Source organism: Prinia subflava, chromosome 21 (genome assembly GCF_021018805.1).
Source record: "Prinia subflava isolate CZ2003 ecotype Zambia chromosome 21, Cam_Psub_1.2, whole genome shotgun sequence".
Classification (NCBI taxonomy): domain Eukaryota; kingdom Metazoa; phylum Chordata; class Aves; order Passeriformes; family Cisticolidae; genus Prinia; species Prinia subflava.
The window spans coordinates 2,152,207-2,175,119 of record NC_086267.1 but is presented as its reverse complement, the minus strand read 5'-3'; the positions used below and the strand labels follow the sequence as shown (position 1 = coordinate 2,175,119).

The window sequence follows — 22,913 nt, the reverse complement described above, 5'->3', positions numbered from 1 at the left end:
ACAGATGTGGCTCTGCTGGAGCAGAGATGATCCTCAGGAAAGGGTCCAGTCATCCTCTGGGAATCCAGTGGGAACGGCTCCCTTGGTGTTTGGGATTGCTGTTTTATCCCTGTGGAAAGGCTTTGGCTCCTCCCCTGGGTGGAGCATCTCCCAAAGGGATGAGGTGATGTTATCAGTCCTGTGAGAGCCTTCAATGGCCCATTCACAGGGGATGTCCCTCGGAGGAGGATGGGTGGAGGAAGAGATAAGGAGGCCCTGCCTTATCTGGTGTTCTCAGGTGTCCCATTAACAGAAGGCATCGCCCTCTTCCCCCCCTAGAGTTACAAGAGATAAGGAACAATATCTCCTAACCGACTTCAACAGATGAAAATAGAATGCACATTTTTGGTTACATTTTTCAACCCAAGACACTTGGGTTGGAGGCAAGACCACCTCATCCCAACCCTACCACGGGCAGAGGCTCCCTCCACCTGAGGCACGCGGCTTTGGGAGCGTGGGGAGGCATCGTGGCCTCCAGCCTAACCCAGGCTGAACCCGTCCCTGCCCTGGAAACATCCACCCATCTGTGCTGGGCACTGCTGGGTCATTCCTGAGTGCAAGGCTGGCTGGAGGAGCCTGAGGCACAGGCTGGGGCAATCCGAGCCTCAGGAGCAGCAATCAGCCGCCCTCCAAACGGGGCAGAGACAAGTGAGCCTGGGAACTCACATCAACCCAGCAGCCAAGGTCAGGTGGAGGGGAGCTGAGCTCCCAGAAAAGCCCCTTGGAGAGGGAGGTTGAGCAGCAGGGAGGTGTAATCGGCTGCAGGCAGCACAGACCCCCCGCTGCCCTGACCCAGTTAACACCGGCGCTCACCTGCGGGAAATTCCGCTGCGTTTTCAAGGCCTGATGTCAGGGAAAGCAGGGCACAGCATGGAGAGAAGCCTGGGAAGGGGGCACAATGCTCCAGTAGCTGTCAGGATCTGTCTGGGCACAGGGAAAAGGGAGGATCTGTGCTGGTCATCCCAGCCCTGTGGGGAAGCACAGCAGTGCTGCAAACCAGCACCTGGTGGTTCCCAGTCCATTGGAGTGAGCACATCTGAGGCCTTGGGGAAGCTGACCTGAAACAGAGACTGGACAGAGCTGGAGAATAAAGCAGGGATTTATTGAAAGGCCTCTAGGATACACCTTGGGCAGAACAGGGCCTGACCAGGGCTACACCCAAGGTGGACCCAAAATGGTCACAAAAATGGACAAACGGTCATGAGATCTTACATTTCTGTAAGTTTTGATCCATTTGCATATTGGGGTTTAATTGTCCAATTACAGCTTCAGGTTGTGAGGTCCCATCATTCTTGTTCCTCCCTTCAGCCACCCTTGTTTGTGCTTTTGGGCTGAAAGTTGTCCTTGGTGTGCAGCAGGAGAAGGATTTGTTTTGTGTACCCACACTCTGAAGAGCTGAGTGACCCTGACTGTGAGCTCAGAGCTGCACCCTGGGCAGCACAGAGTCTGAAATACAGGAAAGCTAAAACTTAAGGCATCATATCCCTGCCTGGTGGAGAGGTTCCTGATGGTCCAAAGAGTCCAAACCCCACAGAACCAGAACCGAGGCACCCAAAACTCACAGTCCAGAGAGGGGCACCCTGTGCCAGTATGGCCATCACAGGGATTGGAAGGGAACCCCAGCATGTCCAGAGTGTTTCTCAGAGCCTCTTCTCCTGAACCTGTAGCATAAAGCCAAGAGGGAAAGGAAGGACAAGAATTGGGATTTTGTTGTTGTTGTTGCCTGGTAAAAAAGGCACTTCAAGCTATTTTTAAACCTGTAGGGGTGTATAGGAGATACCATGGACTCTCCTTAAGGGGTGAACAGGCTCAGGATTCATTGCTGGGGTAGGGAAAGGGTTGGGGTGGGAATCAGTGGGCACCAGGCTGAATGTGAACAAAGCACAGAGGAGCGAAACTGCTGCATCAGGGGGATTGTGGCCAATTCAAGGGAAATTGTTCATCCTTATGGTCAGCAGCAGGGAGGGCACCTCGCTGTCAGCCAGGGGAAGGGGAGGGTGAGGTGGGAGCTGATCTCTGCTGCAGCTGCCTGGGAATAATTGCAAAGAAACAGAGCCAAACACATCTCAGTGATGCCAAATGACATAACCAGGGGTGGTGGGCACACAGGGGACCTTCAGAGATTTGGGATGGACATCACGAAACATTTCTTCACCTAAGGGTGGTCCAGCTCCAAGGCAGGTCACTGGAGAACTCTGTCCTTGGGGGGTTTCCAGACTCAGGTAGGCAGAGCCACATCCTCCCTGATCTGATGCTGGAACAGTCCTGCCACGAGCAGGGAGCTGGACTGGGGGATCCTGGGGTCCTTTCTGCAGCTCTGCTGGCAGCCACAGCACTGTGCCTGCTGCACATCCCTCCTCTCTGGCAGGATTTCCTTGCAGGGATGCCCTGGCACGGGAGGGTACAGGCTCTTCTCTTCTGACATTGCAAAGGTCCAGGTTGGCTCCCTGATCCCATCCCAGCTGTGCCCACTGCCTGCAGGAAGGCCTGAGGTGTTCTGATCCCTCACTGCCCTGGTGTGATCTTCCTCACTGACCTGGAATCTCCTCCTGGATGCATCCATTGACTTTTGATGGAGGTGGGAAGATGCCAAACACCATCCGTGGTGCAATCAAACCAGTACCCAATACCAGAGTCCTGAGGCTCCCTGCAGCCCTGTAAACCCTTTCCCCACGCTGGGCTCTTCAGGGACCTGCATGAGCAGCCCTTGGTCCCCAGCCAGGCCCTACCACTCCCAAAAGCCTTGTGCTTCCTCTGCCTGCCCTTCTCCCCTGGGGGAAGGAGCCAGCCCTGCCAGGACAGCCCAGCTCTGCAGGGCAGGGGCTCCTGCTGCTCACCCTGGGGCTCCTGGCACGTTGTCAGCACAGCTCAGGGCACCCTGCTCTGATGCCACCTTATTTATGGCACATCCTTCCTGTCTTCTCCCCGCTATTATTGCCTGAAATGCTGTAATTTAGATTCCGGCTGTGTTTGATTGCAAACTCCCCCAATCTACAAATTTCAGTGACAAGCACTAGAGCAGCTCATTTACATGCCAAAGTGATCAATCTGGAACTGCTTGTTACACCAGAGAATAAATAAATAACGGATACATTAAAGGATGGGGAACAATCAGCCAAATTAACCAATAGATGTCAAATAATGACAAGCCCTGACATCCTTAACAGGGAACAAGAGAGAGAGGGACAGGACAAGCTTTCCCAGCATTGCCCAGGGCTGCTCAGCACTCATCTATCTCTTCTCATCCCCTGAGCCAACAGAGATGTGCATCAATGACAGGAGACAGCCAGCGAGGGCTGCAGCCTGAAATCCTGGCTCTTAAACCACATACCTGCGTTTCTTCCTCACACCTGCTCTGTGCAAGCATCCATCACAGGAATCACTCATCCCCTGGGACAGCAATTAGAAGGTTTCAGACGTGTGGCAGTGTGCCACCCAGCGTTACACAGTGTGGCTTTGCAGCCCAAGTTTCACCTGACACCTCCCAAAATCCTTCCAGGGCACCATCGTTCTCCACAAGTCCCTGACAGGAGGACAGATCCAGGTAAGGGTCGGTTTCTTGTCCCAGGTAATAACAAGTGACAGGACAAGAGGAAATGTCCTCAAGTTGTGCCAGGGGAGGATTGGGCTGGATGTTAGGGAAAATCCCTTCACTGAAAGGGCTCTCAGGCACTGGCACAGCTGCCCAGGGCAGTGGTGGTGTCACCATCCCTGGAGGGATTTAAGAGATGTGGATGTGACTCCTGGGGGCATGGTTCATGAATGATTGTTTTTCTGAAAGCTTTGGAAACAAAGGGTGTCCAAAAAGTAAGTCCCGACTGCCTGTTAATTCAAATATTAGATCTGGGAGGGAGCAAACATGGAAACAAGAGCTGAGGAACTAAACACGAGGAATCGGCTGCAGGATCTGAGAACAAAACAAGTCTAAAACAAAAGATCATGGATAGTCTGCCATTCTCCTCACCTTGGCATCCCCAGTACCTGAGAACAACAGGAGAAAGAGACAGCGGTGGGTTAATGTTTGCACTCCAGGATCCTAGAGGACTTTTCCAAACTCTGTGCTCCCATGACTCTCTGACTGTATTTGGGACAGCCCAGCTCAACAGCTGAACATCCATCTGGGTGGTTGTTCAGGCACCATTAAGCCACCAATGGGTGCAGAAAGGGGGGTGCTGTGAGCTGTCCTCACCTCCCGGCGGGTGTGGGTGGCTGACTGGGATGCTGCTGACTGGCAGCAGAGGGGTGGGCGGTACCTGCCAGCCCTGCTGCTCTCCATCACTGCCTCCCCTGCAGTGACAGGTAAGTGCCAGCTGCCTGATTTATCCTCCTCTGGCAGCTCCTGCCTGTCAGCAGCACCCCAGGGAGCCCCAGCAGGAGAAGCGCCTCTCCCTGTTGTCTGCTGCCAGCAGCTCGTGTGTGCCTGCAGGGGACGTGGGGAGGTTGTGCAGGGGTCACTTCCCTTCCACCCAGGGCTGGGAGGGCACCGACCCCTCTCCCCTGGCACCCCCAGCTGCGAGGGCAGCCAGAGGGGAAGGAGCTGCAGCATGGCCCGTGCTGGTAGCAGGAGGGGTGCTCGAGGTAAAAATCATCTGGAGCAGAGCTCCTGGCTGGGCAGCAGAGCCAAGAGGCTGTAAGAGGTGCCCTAAACCATGTGGATGCTCACCTGAGTGCTTGGGTTCCCCAAATACCAAGGCACCATCCTCTTTGGGGATGTTTTTGGGACACCTGGGGTTCTACAGAGCATTTACATCCTCTGGCTATTCCAGGTAATCTCTGCACTGGGCCTGGCCCCATTCCTCACCATCTGGGGGTTCCCTACATCATCTCAGCCCCTGCTCCATGCTGGAGCCTGCCCGTGGTGCTGCAGGGGGGCTCTGCTGGAGCTGCCCCAAAAGGAGAACCCGGAGGGCTGCACACACCCCTCACCACGGCCCGCTCCTCGCTGAGCAAACCCCTCTGTACCCCGGGCTCAGGGAGGGCCAGGCTGCCCCCACCCCAGGGAAGGGGTGTTCAGGGCTGCTGGGGGAGGTGGGGTATCCCGCTCCCACCTGCGATCCGCGGGTGCCGGGCAGGACTGTCCTGATGTGTGTCCTGCAGCTGGACATCCCGCGGGGACACTGGGGACCCCGGGGGCTGTGCTGTGGGGACACTGGCGGCCATCCCGTCCCCGCTGTGGGCAGGGGCGGGCGGTGCTGCGGGCGGTGCTGCGGGCGGGGCAGGGGACAGCAGGGATGGGACAGCAGGGATGGGACAACAGGGATGGGACAGCCGTGGATGGGACAGCAAGGATGGGATAGCAGGGATGTGACAACAGGGATGTGACTGCAGGGATAGGACAGCAGGGATGTGGCAACAGGGATGGGACAACCGTGGATGGGACAGCAGGGATGGGACAGCAGGGATGGGACAACCGTGGATGGGACAGCAGGGATGGGACAGCAGTGGCTGGGACAGCAGGGATGGGACAGCAGGGATGTGACTGCAGGGATGGGACAGCCGTGCATGTCACAGCAGTGTTTGGGACAGCCGAGGCAGCAGTGCCATCTCGCGGCTCGTCCCCTCGCTGCCGGGCTGGCCGCGTTCCCCGGCTCCGGGCGGTGCCGCAGGTGCGGGCTGGGGACATCGCTGTGCTGCAGCCGCGGTGTGCCGAGGCTCGGGACGGGACGGGCGATGCTCCCTGCGGGCCGCACCCCTGGAGCCGCGGCTGCCGCTGTAAAAGGCTTCCCGTGGGCAGAGGGTCAGACGGGATGTTGGGGACAAATCCTTCCCACTGAGGGTGGTGTTGGAGCCAGTGTTTAAGATGATTTTCCAGTGTACTCTGATGGAAACTGAAGCATCTCTTCCTCAGTTTACCAGGAGTTTAGTTGTTTAAGGGCACTGTGTTTGCATGGCAAGGCTCTCCTACTGTCTGATGTCCCCAGGAGCAGGTTGCTGTACTAACAAGTTCTCTTAAGATTGTCTTCACATGGGAATTTGGAAATTACTTAGAAGAAGTGACAGGCTAACTTTGGCAATTTAGCAGAGCAGCTCTGATTTTATGAGGCCTTTCTTTTATAATTCTTTTATGACAGAGAGGCCCTGGCACAGGTTGCCCAGACAAGCTGGGGCTGCCCCAGCCCTGGAAATATCCGAGGCCAGGTTGGACATGGAAGATGGTCCTGCCCATGGCAGGGGGTGGAACAAGACGAGCTTTAATCCCTTCCAAACCAGTCTGGGATGTCTCTGCTGCAGATCCAGAGGAGGAGGAGGAGGAGATGCCCAGAGGATGGGAGAGGAAAGCTTGGCTTGACCACAACAACTCTGAAAGTCGAGTGAGTGGGGCTAAAACTGTCTCAGAAATCTCAAGGACCTGGGGGAGGGAACACCCAGACCAACACCAGCTTCCAGGAGATGCTGGAAACCCCCAGGCAGCCTCTGTAATTCAGCATTTAAATGGGATTAAGGGGACAGCAGAAGACAGAGCATGAGGACACAGCCATCAATCATTGCTGCATGAAATGATGGAGTGCTCTAATTTGGGCTGTACGTTAAGAAAGGACAATAGGACAGAAATACAATTACTGTCCAGAAACACCGTTTGGCGGAATGTAGGTCCTTTCAAACTCACCTGTCATCTTGTCTTGCCATGGTTACAGGTCAGGTTGATAGGGGAACTCTGCTGATAAAATAAAATCACATTTCTTCCGGGCATCTGATTTATTATGAGGTGACATTTTGATTAAAAATGTGTAATATATCGCATTAAGTGGGCATCTAGTCAATGAATTAAAGACCAGCTCAGTGACAGATCTCTGTTGGCAAAGGTCTCTGGACTGAGTTTTGGTCATTGCCTTTTTCAGCTGGTATGGAAATGATGCAACACCTCCCTTGGGAATGCAGGAAACAAAAGGAGGGGAGGACAGGGGGTTTGTCAACCCCTCTTGACTTTGGAGTCACCCTAATCCCAGGTCTGCCTACTGCCCTCTTTCCTTGGATTTCCTCCCCTGAGTCCCAGCTCCAGGTCGGGGCAGCTGCCACAGGGCTCCTGAGGGGACACTCAAGGGGATATGGATGAGAAGGCCCCTCCTCACTGCCCACTGTGTCCCCCATGGGGTGCCCTGGGTGGTCCCCAGGGTCCCAAGGGTGTTCATGTGGAGTCACTGTGGCACCTACCACCCCTGATGTGATGGGGTTTGGGGACTGGTGGCATTTCGGAGCTCTTTTTTAGCAGAGCTGACTGTCCACCCCTGGAGTCATTCCCTGATTCAGTGACAGGAGGTGCTGGAGTTCCTCCTGGCAGATCTCGAGGCCACACAGAGCTCCTGGGGTTGCCCAGATCTGTCTGGTGCAAGCCACAGTCACCCAAAGGGCACTGAGAGCATCATCAGTGCCAGACACCCTCATCTTTTCCCACTCTACTCCAGACACCAGATCCCCAAAGCACTGAAGGGAGGGCAGCAGGAAGGAGATCATCATGGACTGTCCTGAGTGAAGAAACCCCCAGGGATCAGCTGGCCACTGCTGCATAGACACCCCAAAAATCCCATCCTATGCCTCAGAGAATGGGCTAATCCTGGAGCTCTGGAAAAATCCTGGAACACTCCTGGAGCTGTGGCAGCCTCGGGGCTGTGGCCATTCCCTGGGGAGCCTGGGCAGTGCCCAGCACCCTCTGGGGAAGAACCTTTCCCTAATATCCAACCAAAACACTCAAGGCCCAGCTGACCGACACAGGCACTGACCCCGTTGTTGGATCCTGCTCCATCCGAGGGCAGTGCCAAGGTGGGTGTCTGGAGGGGTCAGCATCCTGCAGCCCATGACAAAATTGGGTACCAGTGACAGGCTCTGCCCATCACCCAGAGCAGACCCTCCAAGGGTGATCCCTGAGCATCCCTCGGGTGCCTGTGACACCTGGTGCTCCCCTCACCTGTCCCCTCCTGCCATCTCAGCAGCCTGTGGGCACCCTCCACTCGTGTTGCTTTGTGCCCAGTCACCACCAGCCCCTGCTGCTGGGCCAGGCTGGGCGCCCAGTGCTGCTGCACTCTTCCTGACCAAGCTATTTCCAGGAAAGCCAGAGCCAGGCATGGAAAGGGGAACAAGTTTCTTTCTCTTAGAAAGTGAAACTCAACACATCCCTTCCCCAACTAGGCAAAGCACAGTGCGTGCAAGTTCATCCTTCCCACCCCTCTCCTCTTCCTCCCTGCTCCCAGAGAAGAGCTTCCAGCAAACAGCTGCTGCTCACACTGCTCTGCCTTCAGCCCCTGCACCAAGGTAAGTCACCACAAACAGCTGGGGACACTCTCCTCTTCTGCCACCACTTTCCAGTCCTTGCTCCCTGTCCTCCTTCATTCTTCACTTCCCCCTCCGCAAGGGTTCAAAACAGAAAAACAGGGAGAAGATGAAGTGGGGGGAAGAGGAATCTGCAGCAATCTGTCCCTGCTCTGTGAGATTGTGGACACTGCAGACTTGCTCCAGGCTGAGAAGCTCAGGTTTGGGGATAGGTCTGTGTCCTCTCTCCCAGCTCTGCATGTTGGAGGTTTGCATCCCATTTGCCATTTTCCCTTTCCTGTCTTATTTTTATGCAAATAAGACAAATTTTTTTACGTACACTAAGATAGAGTTTTTACACATAACAAGATAGAATTTTTACTTTAGCAAGATAGAGTTTTTACACTAATAGATATGCTATATGTGTAGGGTTTTGATACTGCTTTTTGTAGTTTTTTGAACTTTAAGAACTGCACCTGGATAGCACTGCTGTGTGCCTGCATCCCTTCCTCCCTTGTGCTCTCTACCCATGGGACCACTGCCCCACACAGCAGAGCTGCTCCCCCAGACTGGAATAAACACCCTCTGCAGGCATCTGAGGTGCCCTACCTATGCCCAGGACACGGAGGAAAGGGTTTGTGCCATGCTCCATGTCCTGGGCTTTTCAATCCCAGAGCTGTGCCATGGGTACGCTGGAGATGTTCAGTGACATCAGTGACACACAGCCTCAAAACCCTTCCAGGAATTTATTTCCACCACTGCTTATGGTGTCTGCTTATCCATACTAGACAATCCAGTAGATCTGTGGGCGCATCTGGTGAGGGCACCTGCGTACCTGTGACCAAGGTTCCCCTGTGTGTTTGCCTCCATCCCCAGTTCCTCCCTGTGCTGTAGGAGGCAGGATGCAGCCTGGATTCTTGCTGGCAGCCAGCACCCTGGCAGCAGTGCTGGGCATGGCCCTGCTGGAGGACGGGGTGTGCAAGGCACCGGATGGCAAGAACGGCTCCCCGGGAGCCCCCGGCCGTCCTGGGAGGCCGGGGCAGAAGGGTGACATGGGAGAGCCAGGTAAGAGGAAGCCAGGGACGTTGGGTGCAGGAGGTCTGGGGGCCTCTTGGTAGGAGCATCCCGTGCTGTGGGAGCAGCTCAGGAGGGGACAGATGTGCACAGAAGAGGACAGATGTGCATGAACTCCTTCTCCTCCCCACTTCTCCGCAGGGAGACCAGGGCTGAGCATGAGCAACCGTGGACCCAGAGGGGATACAGGCGAACCGGGGTTTCCTGGCCCCCCAGGCATCCGTGGCCCCCCTGGCCCGCCCGGCCCCGTGGGGCTGGCAGGGGTGCCAGGGCCGCCGGGGCAGAAGGGCAGAGCCGGCCAAGCCTCGGAGCAGCCGCGTCCCGCCTTCTCCGCCTCCAGGCTGTCCCCGCCCCGCATGGGCTCCACGGTGGTGTTCGACAGGGTCATCACCAACCAGGAGAACGCCTACAACCCCCAGACCGGCAAGTTCACCTGCAGCATCCCCGGGCTCTACTACTTCGCCTTCCAGGTGGTGTCCAGCGGGGACCTGTGTCTGAGCATCGCCAAGAACGCGCAGCGCGTGGTCAGCTTCTGCGACAGCAACAGCCACGGCATCCTGCAGGTCAACTCGGGCAGCAGCGTGCTCAACCTGGCCGTGGGTGACCAGGTGTCCCTGACCACCGACCCCGCCCGGGGCAGCTCCATCTACAGCGGCTCCGAGGCCGACAGCGTCTTCAGCGGGTTCCTGGTGTCCCCAGAGACGGTGTGAGGGGCCCCCGCGGCACCGGGGGGTGTCTGCCTGCCTGGCTGTCCCCTCTGGGCGTGGGGGATGCTTTAGTGCCCCGGGGCACGGGGGTGGTTCCAGACTGTCCAGAAGTGTTGTGTGCTCACACAGCTGGCTGTGGGTCACTTCTGCAGCCCTCACCTCCGTGCTGAGCCTGCCCGCGCTGTGCTGGAGGCTGTGGGCTCCCATCCCTTTCTCCTCCTGGGCATCCAAGCTCCACTCCCAGTTGCCACCAGCTGTGGCTCTTTGCTCCCGAGTGAGAAATCACTGCCTGCCGCTGCTCCTGCTCCACTAACCACTGCAAAAGCCTTCCTGGCACTGGGACACGTCCATCCTTTCACAGCCTCCCCATTAGTATAAATAAATGCTTCTTCTACCGCTGCTCCTTGGGTTTTCTTTTCTACTCATGCATCTTCCCCAAACCATCAATATCCTGGGCCCTTTCCCAAGGGAGAGAACTGGTTCCAGCTTGTCCCTGGGGCTGCAAAGGCAGAGGGACAGGAGGGAATTTAGTTTGTCCAATCAGAGCTGACACTTCCAGGGAGGAATAAGAAACATCTGGGACAGAGCTATGTGTGTCCTTCTGTGCTGAGCCCGAGGTAGCTGTCCTGCAGGGAAAACACAGGCAGTAATCACCTGCACCTCACCCACATGGTCCCAAGCTGGCAGCCAGAATCTCCTGGGAAAACAAAAGGCAGCTGTGGTCCTCTGGCAAGGAGGGACAGGGACACTGGGGCACTGGTGGGGTTGTGGGGTGATGGTGGTGGAGCTGTAAGGGCCTTGGGGTGTCGTGAAAGGGAGGTACAGCAGGCTGGGCTGGTCAGGAAGCATCAGATGCCATACCCTGGGGCTGCTGCTCAGGGGAGCTGCTCCTCCAACACTGGGTGCTCAAATATCCCTGTTCCTGGAGCAGAGAGGAGGAGGATGGGTCACCTGTGAGGAGCAGCAGCCCAGTGAGGGACCCTGGGGCCTCACCGAGTCCAGTACCCATCAGAACTTGGTGGGGCATGGGGGAAAGGTGCAGAAACTCTCAAAGGGAAACAGTTTCCAGTCCTGTTTAGGGGTGCAGCATCTTCCACCAGAGCCGGGCAGTGACCTTGTATGGCCCTTTGGTGCCACAGGCATCTCCAGCCCATGGGAACGGCTCCCAAGCCGCCCTTCTGCCCAGAAACAAGGGGAAGTAAGAGTGAAAGCCGGGGATTTGGGGAGGGCTGTTCCCTGCAGTGGCCCGGGGGGGTTGTGCCCCGTCTCTCTGAGCTGTGCCCCACCTCTGTCCTTCCAGCCCTTCCTGCTGCAGTGGCACCAGCACAGGCTCCGCTGGACAGCCGAGAAAGCGCTGGCTCAGCAGAACCCAGCGGGCAGGAGGATGTGAAATTTGGCTGGGGCCAGCTGGGGTTCTGCCCTCCCAAAGCCCTCCGGCCTTTCCTAACGCTGTGACTTCCCCCGCGAGGGTGTCGGGGAGGAGCCGCGCGGTGCCGGCAGAGAGCGGAGCCCGGCGGGAGCGGCAGCTCGGGCTCCCTGCCCTGCTCCCAGCACAGGTAAGAGGTGCTGCAGGGTCCCTGGACTGGGGGTGGGACTGGGGCTCCAGCAGCGTGGAACACTGAGAGGAGGGCGTGGGTGAGAGAGGAGGAGGAGGAGAGGAAGGAGACAGGCACTGACGGGCTGAGAGTGAGTGATGGATGCAGCAGCTGATGGAAGGGTTGATCCTGATGGACAGAGCCAGGCTGCTGCTGGAGGAGGAGGGAGATCAGCTGTGTGCAGGGAGCCCTAGCCTGGGTGACAGTCTGCAGTGGTGTGTGCATCTCCAGGCTTTGGGGACACTGGACTCAGGGGGCTTGGGGCTGCCCGTGGGCTTGGGGGTGGCCATGGGTGCCTTGGACCTCCTGGCTCCATCCAGACTGAAATCCAGCTCGTGCTGTGCCATCAGGGGCTGCCCTGGGTTTGGAGAGGAGCCTGGGACCCATCTACACATATCCACCCCCCCCACTGTCCTGCAGTGTGTATGAGTGGGACACTGAGGACACACCCATGGCATCCAGGCATTCCTGGTGCATCCAGTCTCCTTTTCTCCAAGCCACCCTGCCGTGGCCCCTCACTCCAGCACTTTCTTTCCCTTTCCATGCTACAGAACACCAAAATGGAGAAGAGATTCTGGGAGCAGCTCTATCTGGCCCTTGCCCTCCTCTTCCTGAGTCTGGGCTCTGCTGTGACTGTAGAAAACCCTCACAGCTGCTATGGAACTCCAGGCCTGCCAGGCATGCCGGGTCTGCCAGGCAGGGATGGCCGGGATGGGCTGAAAGGAGCCAAAGGAGAACCAGGTGAGTGAGCCAGGGGGGAAACCACATGGGCAGGGGGGAGCTGAGTCCTCCATGGCTGCTCTGCCTTGGTTTGTGGGATGTGGAGAGCATCCTCTGTGGTCAGGAGGAGGAGGCAACAGGGAAGGGGCCAGAGAAGCCTGTCCCCACTTCCTGCCATTGACACTGACTTCCTTTCCCCCTCTACCACCTCACAGGTATCCCAGCTCCTTCCACACAGCTAGGGCCCAAAGGCATGAAAGGGGAACCGGGCTTACCTGGCCCTCCAGGCAAGCCTGGCCCCCCTGGGCTCCCTGGTGCCAGGGGCATCCCTGGGGAACCGGGCGCTGCCGGGCCCCCAGGGCTGCCAGGCAGCTCCAAGCAGCAGCAGCAGTCAGCGTTCTCAGTGACCAGGCAGACCAGCCAGTACCCCCTGAAGAACGTCCCTGTCATTTTCAACAACATCATCACCAACACCAATGACGACTACGACACCACCACGGGCAAGTTCACCTGCAGGTTCCCCGGCGTCTACTACTTCGTCTTCCACAGCTCACACACGGCCAACCTCTGTGTCATCCTGCACAAAAACCAGAGGAAGATGGCCAGCTTCTGCGACCACAAGACCAACAGCATGCAGGTCAGCTCGGGGGGCACGCTGCTCCACCTGGATGCTGCAGACAAGGTCTGGCTGGAAGTGAACGACTACAACGGCATGGTGGGCATCGCCAGCTCCGACAGTATCTTCTCAGGATTCCTGCTCTTCCCAGACTAGAGGGTCAGCAGGGCCCACCCCGGCACCCCAACATCTTCCCCCTGTCCTGCTCGCTGCTGGGCTCTCCCTGATGCTCTCAGTTTCTCTGCAGGGAGGGCATCAAGCCCCCCTCAGCGTGGGGGCTGAGCGCTGGCGGCTGCTGCATGGGGGGAGCAGGCACATCTGGATGCATCTGCACCCACAGAGATGGTGCTGAGCTCCTGGTCCTGCTGGCACTGCCGTGGGCATCCCCCCTACTAACCCCACATTACCTCAGAGGTCTCTCTGTGTTTTTCCCCTCCCCACCTGGGCTGCCTCAAGTTCAGCCAGGTGTCCTGGCACAGGCTTGCAGCAACCCCTTTGCCGTGGCCTGGCTGTGGAAAGTGTCAATAAAACCTTCCCTGGTGCACCTGGTGTTGTGTGTTGTTTCCTCCGTGTCCCACCTCTCTGTGATGCACATGACATCTGCATGTCCCCAAGCCTCACTGCCATCAGAGGCTGTCACACCCCACCCACACCCGGCTTTGCACAGCGTCTGGGACCCCTGAGACCCCTGAATGGGACGGTTCCCGTGTCCCCACACTGCCCCTACCAAGAGGGCACCAAGACCCCTCCAAGCAGGGAGGGGTCTTGAAGAAATTTTGAATAAGAGCAGGATGAGGTGACAGCATGCTGGAGCACTGTGAGGAGGATTTGCAATGCCTGGGACTCTGCTGCACTGCCTGATCCTCCTGTTGTGCTTCCTTCTGAGCACGCATGATGGGAACAATGGCTTGGCCCTTCCCCGTCCTTCTGTTGGTCAGGCTCACTGTTGTCCTTGCAGGCAGGTTTCCATTGTGTGTGCAATGTCCTACTATAGCCTGGAGAATTTATTTGAATATTTTTAGTATATTTTTGAGCTTAAAAAGGTGAGATGCCATCTCCTTTCCTGCCTTCTGTGTACTTCCCTTCATGCCTGTGAAGAAGAGGCACAGTTAGACTTCAGTGTCTCCTTAATCTCCCCTTCCCTCCAAAGCTTCACAGGGGCACAGGATGCAAAGGAAACCCCAACACCGTGGCTGGGGGGTGACCAGCACGGGGCAGGGGAAGCACTCTGGCTTTCCTGAGCCAGGCCAAAGGAGCTGGTGGCTGTGGAGGCTGCAGAGCCCGCCAAAAGCCAGCAGGGTTTCTCTTGGTGTGACAGATTGCAGGGTGGGACAGGCAGTCACCTCTCCGAGCATCCTGTGCCTCACCTCCACAAGGCAGTGGCCAAAGCAGGACTGGGAATGCTTTTCCCACGGTAAAATCACTTCCCATGCACAACGTTCAGGAGAGTCAGGGGCACGGGGCTCAGGGTGAGGGATGCTGGGACCCTGCAGCACCCCCTGAGCCTGCAGAGCTGGAAGCATGCAGAGCAGCCTGAGGGGTGCTGGATGAATGCATGCACATTTCTGCAGCTCTGAGGGGTTACCCTAAACTAATCTGGAGCTCCCAATAGCACTTCCCATAGCAGGCACCCCTGGACAGGACACAGGGACCCTGCAGGGCTCAGGGGGCTGTTTGGGGATGGCTTGCTCTGCTCAGCTGACAACAGCATTCATGGAGGATCTGAAACTGCCATGGAAAAAGGAGCTAAAGATAAAAAGGGGATGTGTCCCAGATCCTTTCACAATAACCCTTGCAGCAAAGTTCTGCTTCTCCTCGGGGCATTTCTGACCAGGACACTGGGGTGTCCTGCTCTTCTCCCCACCTGACCAACAAGGAGCTCAAGGTAAGAGCAAGACTGAGCCCAAGGCTCCCCTCTGAAGGCAGGAGCACGTGGGGAACCCAGCTCCAGCAGGGTGACAGTCACCTGCATTGCTGGCACTTCCCTGTGGCCCCAGGCAGAAGAGAAACGGGGGGTGGAGGTGCTGGGCTGGGGGTGGTGGAGGTCCCTGGTGGGACCCTGACCCCACCTGCTCCACCTGGAAGTAGGAAAACATAAAAGTAGAGATGGCAGAGTTCCAGAAGGGTGATCAGGGCCTGAAAGGTGCCCTGGGGGTGCTCTCCTGCCCTGAGAAGCTCTTGTCTTCTGATGGTCCTGGGCTGGGAGCCTGTGCAGGGGGCCTTGTGCCTGCCACACCAAACGAGAACGGCTGTGGCTGGAGGATCCAGCTCACCAACCTTCTGTGCTGCTGGCACCAGAGCTTCAGGGCTGGGAAAATGCACCTGAGGTGAGGGAGCTGTGGCTGGAGTGGTGTCCAGATACAGCCCCCAAACACCCAGTGCTTACCCACACGTGCCCACAGCAGGATCTGGGGAAGGAGTTGGGCAGGGAGGGCAGGAAGAAGGAATGGATGGCTTCCCAGGGATGGAAGCACAGAAAACTGCCCAGAAAGGCTTGTCAGATACAGAAATGGCTCTGGGATTGAGCAGCTGTGTGACAGGACACAGGGGGAACCTGTGGGATGGAGGAGGGAGGTTTGGGGGCTCATTGCCATCTTCAAGGCCTGTTCCCTTGCAGATGATGAAACTGCTCTGGCTGGGTAAGGATTTTACCCTGCAAGTGTGGTCCTGAGGTGAGAAGGGGAATTTCTCCTGCAAGGGAGCAGCACGGCCACGCTGGGCATCAGATCTCTGAGATAAGCTGTCCCAAATATTTGTGTGGCTGGAGCTGTGGGCACGTGTAAACTGGGGATTTAAGAGTGATGAGAGACTGACAAGCCCTGCCTTGCCCGAGGGTTCTGCTCCTTTGCTCCAGAGGCAGCAGGAGAGTGGATTTGGCTCTGCAGGAGGATGTTTTCCCTCCCTGATAGTGCTGCCCAGACGTGCTTGCAGTCACCATTTTCAGAGGAGCTCAGAATGCCTTTCCTACCCAGGAAAGCCCCCTGACCCCACTCCATGCTCCCACAGATGTGGACCCTGTGGGCCATGCTGGTTTGCCTGGCTGGAGGGCACCTTGCCAGTGCCACCCTCTGCAGGACCTACGGCATGGTGCCCGGCATCCCGGGACTGCCAGGACAGCCCGGGCAGCGACGGCAGCGACGGGGAGAACGGCCCAAAGGGTGAGCCAGGTAAGGAGGAGGCTGCAGGTGGGTAAAACATCACCTTGTGAATGCCAAGAGCAGGGAAAGACGGTGCCAGGTGTGGGCCTGATGTTTCTGGGGCTGAGAGATTTTAGCCTGCTGGAAGCTGCTAACTTTTTTCCCAAGGGAAAGTTTCTCAAGAAAGATTCTTCTCAAAACAAGCTTGGCAAACAACTGTCCTTTCTCAAAACAATCTTTCCCCAGGTGGTGTTTGGCTTTCTAGTTCTCAAAAAAAAAAAAAAATTTAAAAAAAAAAAAAAACCAAAAAAAAAAAAAAAAAAAAACAACAACAACAAAAAAAACCAAACAAAAAACATTTTGGCTGTTTCTCTAGTTTAACCAATGGGATTAGAGAGGTGTCATTCCTATTCACCAATCGTGTTAAGTCTGTATAGGAACACCTTATAAAAGTAGTAAGAATTAGATAATAAAGCTTTTTCTGTGCTCTTTGCCTGCTGAAATATTTGGAGTCTCTCGTCTTTTTTTCATGTCCTACAATGACATCCAGGCACATGGTCCTGGGATAGCAACCCATTTCCACCAGTCCTTTGAGGTCCTGTCAGCTGGGGATGGTGGAGCACCCCAAGGTGTCATTGTAGGACGCAAACAAAAGATGAGAGGCTCCAAATATTTCAGAAGGCAAAAGGCATAAAAAAGGCTTTAATTGTCTAATTTTATAAGGTGTCCCGATACAGACTGGTGAACAGGAATGGCACCTGCCCAGTCCCATTGGTCAAACTAGAGAAACAGCCAAAATGTTTTTTCTCTGAGAACCAGAAAGGCAAAACCCCACCTGGAGAACACTGTTTTGGGACAGGATAGTTGTTTTGCCAAGATTGTTTTGAGAAGAAGCCTTCTCGAGAAATTTTCCCTTGGGAAGAGTGTTAGCAGCTGCCAGCAGGCTAAAATCTTTCAGACCCCAAAATATCAGGCTCACATCAAGGAACCTGTGGAAGGAGGGGGTGACAGCAAGGTGTGTCACACCTGCCTGCTGGGCAGGGCTCTCCACTGCCCCACACCCAGCACAGCTTTCCTTGCTCGTGCTCCCTCTCTGCAGACAAACAGGGCTCAGCTGTGACCACAACAACTCTTCCTCCTCTTCCTCCTCTTCCCAGGACCCTCTGGCCAGAGCGCAGCGCAGAGAGGGGAGAAGGGATTCCCAGGACCCCCAGGACAGCCTGGGAAGGTCGGTCCCATGGGCATCCCGGGCATGGTGGGTTTCCCAGGCATGATGGGAATGCCGGGCCCCGCGGGAGAACCCGGTGATTACCAGGTCACCCACAAATCGGCGTTCTCGGCCGCCAGGAGCATCAGCTCCTACCCCCGGCGGGAGCAGCCCGTGCGCTTCGACCGCATCCTGGCCAGCGCGGGCGGGCACTACGAGAACCGCTACGGCCGCTTCACCTGCCGCCTGCCCGGCACCTACTACTTCACCTACCACGTCACCTCCCGCGGCAACCTGTGCCTCAACATCAAGAAGGGCCGGGCAGCCAGCAGGGGGGAGAGGGTGGTGACCTTCTGCGACTTCGTGCAGAGCAGTTTCCAGGTCACCACGGGCGGCGTGGTCCTCAAGGTGGCCATGAACGAGTCTGTGTGGCTGGAGCCGACGGAGAAGAACTCCTTGGTGGGGCTGGAAGGGTCTGACAGCATCTTCTCTGGCTTTCTCATCTCCCCCGAGGCTTAGCCCGCCTGGAGTTGTCCCTGCAGAGCTGAGGGCTCCCCTGGAAACTCTTTGCTCCCAAACTGGTGCTTGAAGCACACTGCTGCTGTTCTTGTACAATAAATGACAGCTCTTCGCACTATTAGTCCCTTTCTGGATAGGATTTACTTTTTTCTTCCCAAATAATTTTCACATAACCAGGGCACTGGTTCTGGCCCCCTTGGGTGCAGCCCAGGCTCGTTAGCAGAGCCAGACAGGCTGTGCAGTTCCTGCTGCAGACCAGGCCGAGTATCTCCATCCAGAGCCACCCAAAGGGTCCCAGCCCAGGGTTAGGAGAGCACAGAGAAGCAGCTCAGCCTTTGGCAGGGGGCAGGACAATGACACAGTGGGAAAACTGGGGCCACTGGGTACTGGTGGTATGTGGGGAGATGCTGAAGGTGGTGCTGTACTGGAGAGTCCTGGCAGTGGCAGGATCTGGGGACAGCAACCTCCCTTAGAATTTTTTTTGGGAGGGTGGTGGTGACAGAAATACCCACAGAAGATTGTCAGATCTTGTGACAAGGTGGGGCAGGTGAGCTTGGGCCTAGCTGGATGCCATGGTGGGGGTAGTGTGGAGGACACCCCCCCTAGAACCTCCAAAGCCCAGCACAGAACCGACCAGTCCTGGAGCACAGCCAAGCCCTGCCAGCCTGCTCCTTATCAACAGCAGAGCTGTGGACCCAGGAATGTCCAGATAATTAAAGCTGAGGAGCACAGGGACACCCCTGGGCCCAGGGCAGGTGACAATCCAGCATTGAACCCCCATGGGTGGGCTGCCTGCAGCCTCCAGCCCATCCCGTGGGGATGGGCACGGGGCATTAAGGAATTTTTGTGGGAGTCTGGGATTTGAAAGGGTCTGGATGGAAAGGATGATGATAAAAGGTCTTGGGGAGGTGAGTGTGATATGGACAGGGTTTAATAGAACCTCACCCCTGAGCTCTTCAGGTTTGCTTGTGCGTTCAGGCCCCAACATATACATATACATATACATATACATATACATATACATATACATATACATATACATATACATATACATATACATATACATATACATATACATATACATATACATATACATATACATATACATATACATATACATATACATATACATATACATATACATATACATATACATATACATGTTGAATTTGTATATATGTTGAATGGCTCTGTCAATCTTTTCTGGAACTGGCCAAGCATCTGCTGGCACACCAACCAGACAGGTGGAAAATGGCTTTTCTGGGGTTATGTTGGACAGACATATGGTATCTAAACCTGATGCATTAGCTAAAGCCACATAAACATTTATTTTACGTTGCCTAACTGGCAAATTCACACTCCTAAAAGCAAGCAAAGCAGAAAAGCACAAGCATAACATTTGATTGAGCCCCGTGCTTCCCTTAAACTACCATCAAACAAAAGAATTCTACAATAATACTGATCCCAAACCCAAAGTTCGTAATCTTCTGCAGGCGAAACACGAGACATCAGGTACGTGTTGGTATATATGGTGTCAGGACAGTGACAGTGACAGTGACAGTGACAGTGACAGTGACAGTGACAGTGACAGTGACAGGCTGTTGTGACCGGCTCGGAGGCTCCTGTCCATGGCGATGTGCCGGCAGGTGGCACTGGAGACCGGCTCAGCCTCACCTGGCAGCGGCAGCATCCTCGCTCCTCCTCCTCCTTCCTCCTCCTCCTTCTCCTTCTCCTTCTCCTTCTCCTTCTCCTTCTCCTTCTCCTTCTCCTTCTCCTTCTCCTTCTCCTTCTCCTTCTCCTTCTCCTTCTCCTTCTCCTTCTCCTTCTCCTTCTCCTTCTCCTTCTCCTTCTCCTTCTCCTTCTCCTTCTCCTTCTCCTTCTCCTTCCCCTTCCCCTTCCCCGCCTCCTCCTCCTCCTCCTCCTCACCACCTCTGAGTTTTACCTTTCCAGCAGCAAAATCGGTGCCTTCCATCCCCCGTGTCCCCAGGCTCTTCTGCTCTCAGAGGGTCACAGAGCTGGGGCAGGAGGTGTTTCCAGGTGACTCCAGGAGTTTTAGGGATGTCAGTGTTTTCTGAGAAGCTGTGGCATGTTTTGGTCTGTCGGTGCTGGAGGCCACCTGAGCAGGGCAGGGAGGGAGCCAGGGGCACAGCTATGGACAGAGACACCAGCAGAGCTGCCAGGGAATTAAAATATCATCTTCCTGCTCTCAGGCACACAGCAATGGGCACCAGCAAGAAAATCACGTGGAGGTTTCTCCTGCATTGTCTAACTGGGGGTTTGGAGGTTTTCTCTGTGCCAAAGCTCCAGTCTTGGCACAAGCAGGACTCTGGCAGGACCAGACGTGGTGGGAAATGGGTTTGCCTGTCAGTATTTATGGACACAAAGCTGAGCTGGAGGAGTCAGAGCAGGACCAAGCTGTTTGTCAGTGAGGTGGAGCCAGGGATGTCAGTGCCACGGCCTGGTCTAACACCCCCAGCAAACACCACGGAGCTCGCAGAGGTGCTGATCTGTTTGCCCGGGAGTTCCCAGTACCAGGAAGAGCCCTCCCTAAAACATCCCAGTCGGGTCTTGGTCCTTGCTGGCAGCACCATCCCCAGGCAGGCTGCCCCACAGGGTCAGCCTCTCATGCCAGCCCCTCCAAGCATCTCTTCTCCCACGTAGCTCATGAAGCTGCTCCTCCACGCAGGGAGGTTTTCCCTCGGCAGCAGCTCCCTCTTGAGCAGCCCACGAGCATTTCCTTCCCTTCAGCCTCCCAGCTCTGAGCCACAGTTGCTGCTGCCAGGCTGGCAGCTGCTTTACACTATCTCTGTCTTTGGGCCAAGCTGTGGAGTGAGATACTGGGGTGTTTTTTGGTGTGTTCTTCCTCCCTTCCCCTTCTCCAAGCAATAATATCAAGCAGGAGCCGTACGGGGATCCCTGCGTGGGTTCAGTGCCATGCTGAGGTGCTGGGATGCTCTGGGCAGTGCCGGGACAGGGCACTGGGTTGTGCTCTCTGGGATGTCACAGACACCACAGCGGGACACGGCAGCAAACCGCAGCTCTGGTGGACACCGAGGGCACCCACGGTGCTGTCACTGCCTCCAGGGTGGGAGCTCCGTGCCTGGACCCCCTGAGTGCACTGGGTGCACTGGGTGCACTGGTTCTACTGGTCCCAGCCGCAGGGACACTCCCGTGGAGTTTGATACAGCAGAAACCAGTCTGGGACAGGGAAGGGAGTTCAGGCATCAGCTCCAATCCCAAATCTCATTTCAGGGCTGCCGCTGAGTTTATTCCCCGCATCCTCACCCAGGCTTGCATTTGAATTTGAACGGGAACGAGCAAGTGCTTCTTTTGCCTGGAGCAACACAGCCTGGCTTGTCTCCCACTTAGGGAATTCCTTCTCTTCCCGGCCCTCTGCAGGGACCGGGAGCCGGGAGGCTCTGCGCTGGCTGGCCACCAAGGAGTTAAATCTCTCTCTCTCCTTTTTTTTTTTTTTTTTTTTTTTTTTTTTTTTTTTTTTTTTTTTTTCTCCTGCTCTGCCTCCTTATGAGGAACAGCCTTCGCGGGGCTGCAGAAAGGCTCTTTCTTTCCCCAGCAGATCTCCGGGAATGAAAAGTCTGTGTTCCAGATATTAAATTACTCATAAAATAGTTGGCGTGTCCCCGAGGCGGCTGCGCGCCCCCCCGGCCCCCGCCGCCGCTCTGACGGGCTGCTGATGTGCATCTGCATGTCACCTCCCGCTCCAAGGTCAATCTCTCCAATTTAAAGCAGCAACGTTGGAAAGCAAACCAGATTTCAGCCGGAATTAGCTTCAAATGGAGCATTCAGGGCACTCGCGCTGGGAGGGGAGCGCAGGGGAGGAGGGAGCACAGGACCGAGGTGGGGTGGGGGCGAGGCCGCGGCCCCCCGGGTGGGGTACCCACGCACCCCGGGCTCCACCGGGGGGCTGGGACGCTCCCAGGAGCGGAGCAGGGGGCAAAGATGCTCCCGTGGATGGCAGCATCTTTGCTGAGGTGTAGGGATTCTGCTGCATGGGAATATCCCCGGGAATGCTGCCTGGGAATATCCCCGGGAATGCTGCATGGGAATATCCCCGAGAATGCTGCCGGGGAATATCCCCGGGAATGCCGCATGGGGTGATCTTTGGGAATGTTGCCCGGGGCTGATCCCCGGGAATGCTGCCTGGGGATGCTGCAGGGGATTCCTAACGCTGCGGAGAGGGGTGGATTCGGGCGGGGTTGGAAGGGAGGGCTCAGTCCCTGCTTTCTCAGCTTTGGCAGCCTCGGCAGGCGCCCCTGGGTGTGGGGGAGCCCCTCCCGGACAGCCCCCCCGGACCTGCGCTGACCTACAACCGGGCGCGGTGCGAGGCGGGGCGGCGGGGCCGAGGTTTCCATGGGGATGTGCGGGATGGGAAGCCTGGCCTGGTTCAGCTCCAGGCACGGATCGCCTGGACGTCGGGGCTCGGCTCCTTCCGCTCCGCTTCCCGCTGCCTCCCGCCCTCCTGCGCCCGGCTCCGAGCGGCGGCTCCGCGGGGCCGCCCCTGCGCGGCGGCGGGAGGGACGCGGGAGGGATGAGGGAGGGGATGCGGGAGGGGATGAGGGAGGGGATGCGGGAGGGGATGAGGGAGGGATGAGGGAGGGATGCGGGAGGGGATGCGGGAGGGGATGAGGGAGGGATGCGGGAGGTGATGCGGGAGGGGATGAGGGAGGGGACGCGGGAGGGGATGAGGGAGGGGATGCGGGAGGTGATGCGGGAGGGACGAGGGAGGGGATGCGGGAGGGGATGCGGGAGGGGATGCGGGAGGGACGCGGGAGGGGATGAGGGAGGGGATGCGGGAGGGACGCGGGAGGGGATGCGGGAGGGGATGCGGGAGGGGATGCAGGACGGACGGGTGGGAGCACGGCCTGGCCCTGCCCGGCCCCGTGCACGTCCTTAACCCCTTGGGGGATGCACCGCAGTGAACTCGGGGTTGCCCCCCACCCACTGCGCCATGAGGGATGTTCCGCTGCGCTGAGGATCTTCTGTCAGTCCGGGAATGCTCTGGTGCAGTCGGGAGCCTCTGTCGCTCAGGGAATG

At 56.8% G+C, this 22,913-nt stretch overlaps 3 protein-coding genes across 5 annotated transcripts; all 3 read left to right on the top strand.

Annotated features, from left to right (window-relative positions):
• Positions 1-8,144: 8,144 nt before the first annotated feature.
• Positions 8,145-10,464, top strand: C1QA (complement C1q A chain). 2 transcript variants are annotated; one of them, XM_063417074.1, is made up of 3 exons: positions 8,145-8,286; positions 9,160-9,348; positions 9,499-10,464. In XM_063417074.1, the coding sequence occupies exons 2-3, from the start codon at positions 9,186-9,188 to the stop codon at positions 10,065-10,067; spliced, it is 732 nt and encodes a 243-aa protein (XP_063273144.1). In that variant the 5' UTR covers positions 8,145-8,286; positions 9,160-9,185; the 3' UTR covers positions 10,068-10,464. The 2 variants fall into 2 exon arrangements, with proteins under 2 accessions (XP_063273144.1, XP_063273145.1); XM_063417075.1 differs by having other exon boundaries at positions 8,148-8,286; positions 9,178-9,348.
• A 940-nt stretch (positions 10,465-11,404) lies between these two features.
• On the top strand, positions 11,405-13,539 carry LOC134560756 (complement C1q subcomponent subunit C-like). 2 transcript variants are annotated; one of them, XM_063417062.1, is made up of 3 exons: positions 11,405-11,620; positions 12,211-12,400; positions 12,595-13,539. In XM_063417062.1, exons 2-3 carry the CDS (start codon positions 12,220-12,222, stop codon positions 13,149-13,151), a joined length of 738 nt encoding a protein of 245 aa, XP_063273132.1. In that variant the 5' UTR covers positions 11,405-11,620; positions 12,211-12,219; the 3' UTR covers positions 13,152-13,539. The 2 variants fall into 2 exon arrangements, with proteins under 2 accessions (XP_063273132.1, XP_063273130.1); XM_063417060.1 differs by lacking the exon at positions 11,405-11,620 and having other exon boundaries at positions 12,202-12,400.
• A 2,462-nt stretch (positions 13,540-16,001) lies between these two features.
• On the top strand, positions 16,002-17,979 carry C1QB (complement C1q B chain). Its single transcript, XM_063417080.1, is given in 3 exon segments — positions 16,002-16,112; positions 16,114-16,162; positions 17,290-17,979. Coding segments are annotated over 3 exon segments (729 nt in total). The 3' UTR covers positions 17,859-17,979.
• The last annotated feature ends 4,934 nt before the right edge of the window (positions 17,980-22,913 follow it).

What these genes read in the sequence shown, in the direction of transcription:
- C1QA (XM_063417074.1), top strand. Translation starts at nt 9,186, where the DNA reads ATGCAGCCTGGATTCTTGCTGGCAGCCAGCACCCTGGCAGCAGTGCTG. An exon ending in GGGTGACATGGGAGAGCCAG is followed by an intron (nt 9,349 to 9,498) that starts GTAAGAGGAAGC and finishes ACTTCTCCGCAG; the next exon opens with GGAGACCAGGGCTGAGCATG.
- LOC134560756 (XM_063417060.1), top strand. Translation starts at nt 12,202, where the DNA reads ATGCTACAGAACACCAAAATGGAGAAGAGATTCTGGGAGCAGCTCTAT. An exon ending in AGGAGCCAAAGGAGAACCAG is followed by an intron (nt 12,401 to 12,594) that starts GTGAGTGAGCCA and finishes ACCACCTCACAG; the next exon opens with GTATCCCAGCTCCTTCCACA.